Genomic DNA, 10191 nt, shown 5'->3' on the forward strand with positions numbered 1-10191 from the left:
TCAACTCCTTTCCTAATTATCCCCAGCATAGAGTTTGCCTTTTTCACAGCTGCCATGCATTGAGTTGACATTCCCATGGAACTAACTAAGACGCCCAAATCCCTTTCCTGGTCTGTGACTGATAGCACTGACCCCTGTAGCGTGTATGTGAAGTTTGGATTTTTTGCCCCTATGTGCATCACTTTACATTTTGCTACATTGAACTGCATTTGCCATTTCTTAGCCCACTCACCTAATTTATCAAGGTCTGCTTGGAGCTCTTCGCAATCCTTTGCAGTTCTAACCACCCTACATAATTTGGTATCATCTGCAAACTTGGCCACCACGCTACCCACCCCTACTTCCAGTAGCTAACAGGACAACCCGTAGACACCCACACTCGAAGCTGCCTTCTACTTAATCAGACCCTGGTTCCATCAAGGTCAATATTGTCTACCCTGGCTGGCAGCTGCTCTCTAGTGTCGCAGGCAAAGGTCTTTCGCATCACTTCCTGCCTGGCCCTTTTATTTATCTATCTATCTATCTATCTATCTATCTATCTATCTATCTATCTATCTATCTATCTATCTATCTATCTATTTATTATATTTATTATATTTATTATATTTATATGATATATTTATATCAACCCCTCCCTCCCCCTTTATGTACCCACGGGAGGCCAGCTGTTCTTATGGCGGAGTTGACCTCATCCCGGCTGGCCAAACACCTGGCGGAACAGGTCCGTTTTACAGGCCCTGCGGAAACTTTATAAGTCCCGCAGGGCCCTGATCTCACCTGGAAGCCTGTTCCACCAGGTAGGGGCCGGAGCAGTAAAAGCCCTGGCCCTTATGGAGGCCAGCCGGATCGCCTTGGGGCCAGGGATCACCAGTAGGTCCGCCTCCGACGAGCGGAGGGGCCTAGAAGGGCGATATAGAGAGAGACGGTCCCCCAGATAAGCAGGGCCAAGGCCGCAAATGGCTTTGAAGGTCAATACCAAAACTTTTCAACTGGAGATGCCGGGGATCGAACCTGGGGCCTTCTGCATGCCAAACAGATGTTCTACCACTGAGCCGTGGCCCCTTCTGTAAAAGTCCTGAACACATGGAGGTGCCTTATCCTGAAATATTCCCCTGGTCCATCAAGGTGAGTATTAAACTGGCAGCTGTTCTCCAGGGATTCTGGCAGAGAAAGGTCATTTGCACTAGCTGCTACCTGATCTTTTTGACCAGAGATGACCAAAATTGAACCTAGGACCTTCTGTATGCTAAGCAGATGTTCGTGTGCTGAGCCACAGCCCATCCCCAACCACTCATGAGGCTGCCTCAGACAGATCATTGGTCCATCAAGGTCAGTCTTGTCTACTCAGACTGGCCGCATCTCTCCAGGGTCTCTGGCAGAGGTCTCGTCACTTGTTGCCTGGTTCCTGGCATTGGATGTGGAACCATCTGCATGCCAAGTAGATGCTCTAGCACTAAGCTATGAGCCTCCCCTAAATTCAACTCAACACATGATACTAACTCATACTGAATAGACCAGTGATGGCGAACCTTTTCGAGACCGAGTGCCCAAATTGCGACCCAAAACCCACTTATTTATCGCAAAGTGCCAACACGGCAATTTCACCTGAATACTGAGGTTTTCGTTTAGACAAAACGGTTGGCTCCGAGGCGTGCGTTACTCGAGAGTAAGCTTGGTGGTAAAAGGTGGCTTTGCTTTGAAGCAACCGTGCAACTCTTTGAGCGGGTGAATCACGACCCTAGGAGGGTTTACTCAGAAGCAAGCCCCATTGCCAGCAACCGAGCTTACTCCCTGGTAAAGGATCGCGCTTCAGTTCTTTGCATGAAAATCAGTGGGGTTTAACAGCGCTTAACAGGGTTACCTACACTGCTTCCCCAAAACTAGGTCTTAGGTTTAAGGCTAATAATCAAGCCCAGCGGCTGAGGCCAGCCTAGATGTGGGGGGGGCATTTCCCCCCCCCCACATGATGAAATCTGTGTGTGCCCATAGAGAGGGTTCTGAGTGCCACCTCTGGCACCCGTGCCATAGGTTCGCCATCACTGGAATAGACTGTTGGTCCATCGAAGTCAGCACCAGAAGCGTAGCTCCAAGGGGACAGGGGGTGCGCGACGCACCGGGTGCACGTTCCTGTGGGGGTGGGGTGGGGGCGTTCCAGGGTGGGATGGGGCATTCCAGGGCGGAGCATGGGTGTGGCAGGGGCGGAGGATGCACCCGTTCTCCGGGCTCTTTCCCCCCTTCAGCACTGTCCATTCAGACTAGCAGTGGCTTTCCAGAGTCTCAGACAGGGGTCTTTCAAATGGGAGACCACCAAGGATATCCAAGATTGCTACCAAGATTGCTACCAAGAAGAATCCAATGGCTAACCATTCCTGTTTGTCTCTTGCCTTGAAAACATCACCGTACCACCTCTGCATTGCAGCTGCCCCAGAAGGAGTAAACTATAGAAGGAATAGCTCAGAAATTCAGCCCTTGACTATAAATGGAGATCAAGTAGAGCGGGTGGCTAGTTTTAAATTTCTGGGCGTTATGATTAAAGAGGACCTGACCTGGGGCGCACAGACTGCCGCGGTGGTTAAGAAGGCCCAGCAAAGACTGTACTATCTGAGACTTTTAAGGAAACAACCACTGAATGGAAAACTCCTGGTATCCTTTTACCGCTGTGCTATAGAGAGTGTCTTCACCTACTGCATCTGTGTATGGTTCTCCAGTTGCACAGTGGCAGATAGGAAGGCGCTCCAAAGGGTGATCACTACTGCACAGAGGATTATCGGCTGCCCTCTCCCCTCCTTGGAAGAACTCTATAACTCCCGAAGCCTAAAGAAAGTCCAAAATATTCCGAGAGACCCGTCTCATCCAGCACACTCTCTTTTTGAACTGTTCCATCTGGCAGACGATACAGGTCTAGAGCTGTGGCTGTGCTGAACTCCTCGGCTTCGTGTTGATGTGTTTGGGGCTGTGTAGGGATGGGTGGAGGAAGGGGAAAGTGAGGATGGGGTATGAGCCTGAAATTGTGTGCATTGAGGAATGCTGCTGTAAATTTCGTTGTGCGTGCACAATGGCAATAAATGCTTATGCTTGAAGGAGAACGTTGATGGGAGAATTCTAGAAAGCCTTTACCTTGCTCATGACCGTGGCATTGGATCCTTTTGCAATGGGATGACTCGTAGCCTGCACAAACAAATACTGGTTGTCAAGGAGCGGCCACGAACCCTCCACTCGGCAGGTATGGAACTCGTTGTGGAAGGTCCGTACATGGGGGTCCCCAAAGGTGGCACAGTGGTGGTATGCAGGGGGTTGTCCATGCTTGTGGGCGTAACTCTTCTCGTAGTCACAGATATCCAGAGATTCAAAACTCTGCTTGTTGGGTTCAGGGGCAGGGGGCCACGGAGGCGAAGTCGGACCCTCCCTGGAACAGTTCTTTTGGATCATGAGGTCCTCGATGCCGTAGACAGCAGAGTGGTAGGCGAGATTGCCGCGGCAGGTGCGGGCCGTCCTGCGAGTGCATCGGGAGTAGGAGCGCAACGCCGCGCAGTAGGCCGTGTTCTCGCCGGGGCTGTCCACATTCTGGGTGGCAGCCAGGTAGTCGGAGTTGCAGCGTGAGATCTTGCAGTGGGCATAAGCTGTGCGATGAAAATCAAAGAGGGTCGCAACTGGGACCACAGGGGACAGTGACACTCCAGTATCTTTTATACAACCCCCCTCCCCAAATATTTATTTATTTATGTATTTATTATTGGGTTTTTTATACCGCCCTACCCCCGAAGGGCTCTGGGCGGTGAACAACATAAATCGCATATACAATAACCCTTAAATACATTAAAACAGTTTAAAACGCAGCGATCAGTAAAACAATGCCCGCAATAACCCTCATTAAAACCCTCCCAAAAGTGGGGAGAAATGAGTCCCATAGGTGATAAGAGACGCAGAAGTGAAGAAGAGGAAGAGGAGGAGGGGGCACCTATCAGCGACTGGACACTCCAAAAACCCGGCAGAACAACTCTGTCTTACAGGCCCTGCGGAACTCACCAAGATCCCGCAGGGCCCGGACAGCTGGAGGAAGAGTGTTCCACCAGGCGGGGGCCAGGGCTGTAAAGTCCCTGGCCTGCGTGGAGGCCAGCCGCATCATTGAGGGGCCAGGGACCACCAGTAGATTGTCTGGATGCCCTGACCTGGACAGCCCAAGCTAGATTGATCTCATCAGGTCTGCAAAGCTAAGAAGAATTAGCCCCTGTCTGTATTTGGAAGGGAGACCACCAGATAAGTCCAGGGCTGCTGTGTAGAGGCAGGCAATAGAAACTACCTCTTGACATCTCTTGCCTTGGAAATACCAGGATATTTGGGGGGTGGAGTTTGGGGTGGGGTTTTGGGGAGGGGAGGGACTGCAGCAGGGGCTAATGCTCTAGAACATAGGTGTCAACCTCACGGCCCTCCAGATGTTATGGACTACAGTTCCCATCATCCCCTGCCAGGGGATGGTGGGAACTGTCGTCCATAACATCTGGAGGGCCGCGAGTTTGACACCTGTGCTCTAGAGGCAGTGGTGGCGAACCTATGGCACTCCAGATGTTCATGGGCTACAACTCCCATCAGACCCTGGCAGCATTGGCCAATTGGCCATGCTGGCAGGGGCTGATGGGAATTGTAGTCCAGGAACATCTGGAGTGCCATAGGTTCACCACCACTGCCTCTAGAGTCCATCCTCCTCAGCAGCCGTTTTTTCCAGCAGGATTGTCACCTGGAGATCAGTTGTAATAGTGGGATAACCCCAGACACTACCTGGAGCCTGCCAACCTTACTCATGCCATCAGAGGAGAAGGACTTTTATAAAATGATGTATCGTTGGTATAGGACATCAAGTAAATTACCGAAGATGTACAAAAACATAGAATCATAGTGTTGGAAGAGACCCCCAAGGGCCATCAAGTCCAACCCCCTGCCATGCAGGAACACACAATCAAAGCACTCCTGACAGATGGCCATCCAGCCTCTCTTGAAAAATCTCCACAGAAGGAGACTCCACCACACTCCAAGGCGACCGCACTTGGAGTCCTGTGTCCAGTTCTGGTCGCCACATCTCAAAAAGGATATTGAAGAGATAGAAAAAAGACAGAGAAGGGCAACGAGGATGATTGAGGGACTGGAGCACCTTCCCTATGAGGAGAGGCTGCAGCGTTTGGGACTCTTTAGTTTGGAGAGGAGACGGCTGAGGGGGGATAGGATTGAAGTCTATCAAATTATGCCTGGGGTAGAAAATGTTGACAGAGAGAAATTTTTCTCTCTTTCTCACAATACTAGAACCAGGGGGCATTCATTGAAAATGCTGGGGGGAAGAATTAGGACTAATAAAAGGAAACACTTCTTCACACAACGTGTGATTGGTGTTTGGAATATGCTGCCACAGGAGGTGGTGATGGCCACTAACCTGGATGGCTTTAAAAGGGGCTTGGACAGATTTATGGAGAAGTCGATCTCTGGCTACCAATCTTGATCCTCTTTGATCTGAGATTGCAAATGCCTTAACAGTCCAGGTGCTCGGGAGCAACAGCCGCAGAAGGCCACTGCTTTCACATCCTGCACGTGAGCTCCCAAAGGCACCTGGTGGGCCACTGCAAGTAGCAGAGAGCTGGACTAGATGGACTCTGGTCTGATCCAGCTGGCTTGTTCTTATGTTCTTATGTTCTTATGTTCAGTGCATTCCACTGTTGAACAGCCCTTACTGTGAGGAAGTATTTCCCGATGTTTAGGTGGAATCTCTTTTTTCCTTCACCTTGAACCCATGACTCCTGGTCCTGGTCTCTGGAGCAGCAGAAAACAAGCTTATCTAAACCTGGTTATCATGTCACCTCTTAACCTTCTCTTCACCAAACTAAACATACCCAGCTCCCTAAGTCTCTAACAAGAGATGTAAATATGAACCCTAGGAAGAGTCATTGTATCATGTATGGTGGATTTGTGAAAAGGCTAAGGAGCAATGGAGGTCAGTACGTTCAATAATTCAAAAGACTTTGAAAAATGAATATACAATTGAAATGAGAAGCTTTCTTGTTGGGACTTAGGGACAAGTCTGTGGAGGGAAAAAACAAAACTTTGTTTTTATGCATGACATCAGCTGCAAGAATACTTTATGCGCAAAAATAAAAATCTTCAGATACCTGCAATAGAAGGTTAGCGGGGGAAGGTTTTGGAGTTGGCAGAGATGGCCAAACTCACTTAGGTCGAATCCCCACTACCGTCTTAGCCAGGTTTCAGAACACAAACTAACCAGGTTTGAGGGACAACCTCCCCATTACTTGCGTGGCGAATTCCGTTTCTGGCGCTCGTTCTCTCCGTTAATCCGCATTCTGGCAGGACCTGGTTGCAAGTGGCACAGACCCCATTGACACGGTTCAGAGCTGATCCGAGGGGAGGGATGAGGGTTGAAACCCTGACTCGTTTCCCGCCCTGGAGTGTGATGCGGAATTCGGGCAACCAATCAGTGCTGCGATGCGCATGCAGCCTTTCCTTGGTTTCATTTCTGCTTTTGCGATCGGCCAGCAGAAGGGGATGCAAAAGGTAAACAGTCAAATGTGTAACTTTGAATCGTTAATGGTTTACACAGGTAACGATTAACTGTTTGCACAATTAGACAGTTAAACGTTAAACTTTTACACGCTGTTTTTTTTAATCACGCCCCTGAAATGTACGTTTTCGCAGTGGGAAAAGGTCCCGCCCCATCAAGGCACGCCAGCCTATCAGGGGAGACCGGGGAAGCGAGCTCGCCTGGTAGTGGGGATTGCTAAGAGTTCTGCAACCGGGTGTGTCTGCTGTGTGCTCGCTGCGGTGGGGAGGGAGAAACTCCGATGAAGAGGACACGGTTTCACAACAAACAGGTTTGGCTCTGCGTGCAATTTTCAAGTGGGGATTCGACCTTGGTGATGTAAAGAAAGGAGTTTAGTAACCTTTTTAGACAACTGGACACACAATTGAGCCTTTTTGGGGAGGGTGGGGTATACATTCGAAAAATAAAATAAAACGAATTGGTGGATTACTTGGGTAAAACAGAAAAAAGTAAAATGATGATTAGTGGTTTTGAAGATTAGTGGGTTGTTATTGTAACACTCGACAGAGAAAAATATTTTAATTATCAGTAGCTGTTGTTAAGTTGGAATTTTAAGTGTATAATTAAAGAGCAAGTGTCACTAATTTTTTGCTGTTCACACTCGATGTAGACAAAATCGGGAGTCTTTAAGTTAAGTGTCCTTTTAATAGTCTTGGCTTGTTTGCTTTGCTTTTTGTACCTGTTTTAAATATTAATAAAATTTGAAAACAAAGGAAAGAAAGAGAAGGATTGGCCCTACTCCACTTCCAGAACATATTTAATTTTTTCCCCCTGGGTATTAAATTACAGGCACTGAGCTCATTGGTTCTGCTGCACTGAACATTATTCTTTCAGGATTTTTGTAACATGCGCACATGCAGTCAAAAGAAGGACAGGGGTGAGCAACCCAAGAGTATAAGTGAAAACTTTATCCAGGCTGTATTGTCAAAGGCTTTATCAAGACTATTGGAATCATAAAATGTGGTCCTGCATCAAGGACAAGATTGATTGATTGAGAGCATAACCTTGTACATTGTTTCGATTAAAATTGCGATTGTTAAGGCACAGTTTGGCCCCTTCCGCACCTGCAAAATAATGCATTTTCAAACAACTTTCACAACGGTTTGCAAGTAGATTTTGCTATTCTGCACAGCTTCGAAGAGCACCGAAAGCAGTTTGAAAGTGCATTATTCTGCATGTGCAGAAGGAGCCTCTGTGTCAAGAACAAGTTTTTATTTAGCTTAGAGATTATTCAGTACTTTTGAACTGCCACCAGGTACAAAAGGGTTGGTTTCCAAACCTCAGGTGGAGCCAGAAGGACTCCCAGAATTATGGCTGATCTCCAGATTACAGAAATCTGCTCCACTGGGGGAAACGGCTGCTTTGGAAGGTGCACTCAACGCAAAGTGACCAGACGTCCCGCTTTTGGCGGGACAGTTCCACCTTAAACCAATTTGTTCCGCGTCCCGCGGGGTTTTTTAACTGTCCTGATTTTTGGAAGGCTGCCGCACTGCCTTCTGGGGTGCTCCCCTTTTCCCGCCCTGTCACATGGCGGGAAACAGGGGAGCGCCCCGGGAAGGCAGTGTGGCAGCCTCCCGCGCACGCGGCCGCAGGAGCGCACTGCCTTTGGGGCGCTCCCCGGTTTCCCGCCCTGTCACAGGGGAGCGCCCCAGGGGAGCGCTCCCGCGCTGCCGCACTGCCTTCTGGGGCGATCCTGTTTCAGGCGGGAAACCGGGGAGCACCCCAAAAGAACGATAACTCCTATGACTGGAAATCAATTCAAAAAGGTGAACAATAGTCCGCTTAACTCTATGGCTTATTATACCCAGCCAAGGTTGCTACCCAAACTACATCCTGCCCAGGCACTGCCCCAAATCTCCAGGAATTTCCCAAGTTGCAGTTGGCAACCCTATGATGCCCCCTTCTCTTTCTAAGATAGCAGTCTGGCACAACTAACTTTCAATCAGCCCCTTTCCATGCCTCCCATTTTCCCCCAACCCCCAGACAGCAACTGCCCCCAGCAAGCAACAGGAAAATGGAGTCCTTTACCATGTCTGCAAAACAAGAGGAAAAAGAACATTTGAGTGAGGAAACGGGTGTTGACCGACAGCTGGGACTTCAGGAGTTGGGCTGGTGTCGCCATTGTGACCCATTCAGAGGGCGTGGAGACCAAACCCCAAAATTCTCCACTTCCTTTTTAGTTTAGTTTAGTTGGCTCGCTGGAATTCAAGAACAGAAAGAGCTTTGCAGTAAATAAATGAATGAGCTCCCAAGTGCCTTAAATTCGCCATGCCTCTCACTACTTGCCACCCAACCCACATTTGGAGACGTTGCTGCCATCCCAAGGATTCTGCAAAAACTATGAACATGGCAAGGTCCCACTCTGAAATGTACTTCTGGCAAAGTTCTAGCTGCGCCGTTCAGCAGAGGAAACCACCCCTACTTCTCACTTCCCTTCAAAGCCTCTTGCTGGGGTTACCATAAGTCAGCGGCAAATTGAGGGCACTTTTCATGGATGTGGACATACAAACAAACAAACAAACACGCACACGCACACGCACACGCACACGCACACGCACATGCACATGCACACACACACACGAGTCATACTTAGGCCCTTTCCACACATGCAGAATAATGCACATTTAATCCACCTTCATAATTGTGTATGTAATTGATATTTAAATTATGTTTTTATGTATGTTTTAACCTTGTTGTGAACCGCCCTGACCCCTCAGGGGGAGGGCAGTATATTATTATTATTATTATTATTATTATTATTATTATTATTATTATTATTATTATTATTATTATTATTATTACTACTACTACTACTACTACTACTACTACTACTACTATTACTATTATTACTATTACTATTACTATTACTATTACTATTATTACTATTACTATTACTATTACTATTACTATTACTATTACTAGTAGTAGTAGTAGTAGTAGTAGTAGTAGTAGTAGTAGTAGTAGTAGTAGTAGTAGTTTGCAAATGGATTTTGCTATTTCGCACAGTAAAATTCGGTTTCAAAGTGCATTGAAAGTGGATTTAAAGTGCATTATTCTGCATGTGTGGAAGAGGTCTAAGAAATTGTGGTTACCGAACTACACATAGAATCTGGAGTTTTCCCAGAATACAGGGATCCGTTCCCCTGAGTAAAGCAGATTCTTTGGAAGGTGGGCTCTGCTGCATTATACCCGCAATGAGTTCCCTCCCCTCCCCAAATCCACCATCCACAGGTTCTACCACCCCCACCGCCAAATCTCCAGAAGTTAGCACCTGGTGTTTGAGAAGTGTGACGTCAGGCTCTAGAGATCTGGTCCCGTCATGTCTCTGTGCTCGCTGGAAATGGCTGGAAGCACCTTTGCTCAAGTCAAGGAGATGTCTCATTCGAAGACCACCAGGATCACAACACCCTTCTTTTTAGAGTCTTCTACCATGGCTTGAGAGACCTTTCCACAGGGAAAGTGTCAAGCTCCCTCAGAGATGCCAGCCCCTCGGACAGCACAAAAGCCCGCGGAAGGACTTCTTTTCCATTTGGCCCTCCGGCAACAGAAGAGGAAGAAGATCAGCCGTTGGCTTCGGGATGACAAACTCCTCC

The 10191-nt window shown here is 48.1% G+C and overlaps 1 protein-coding gene across 1 annotated transcript in view; it reads right to left on the minus strand.

Annotated features, from left to right (window-relative positions):
• Positions 1 to 9959, minus strand: part of HJV (hemojuvelin BMP co-receptor) — a 13057-nt gene extending 3098 nt beyond the window's left edge. The window contains exons 1-3 of the mRNA XM_048484697.1: positions 9870 to 9959; positions 8627 to 8796; positions 3118 to 3620 (exon numbers count right to left, since the gene is read on the minus strand). Of these exons, the coding sequence (XP_048340654.1) occupies positions 3118 to 3620; positions 8627 to 8720 (597 nt within the window). The 5' untranslated portion in view covers positions 8721 to 8796; positions 9870 to 9959. The remainder of the gene's footprint in view (positions 1 to 3117; positions 3621 to 8626; positions 8797 to 9869) is intronic.
• Between the last annotated feature and the right edge of the window lie 232 nt (positions 9960 to 10191).

Source organism: Sphaerodactylus townsendi, linkage group LG02, assembly GCF_021028975.2.
Source record: "Sphaerodactylus townsendi isolate TG3544 linkage group LG02, MPM_Stown_v2.3, whole genome shotgun sequence".
Classification (NCBI taxonomy): domain Eukaryota; kingdom Metazoa; phylum Chordata; class Lepidosauria; order Squamata; family Sphaerodactylidae; genus Sphaerodactylus; species Sphaerodactylus townsendi.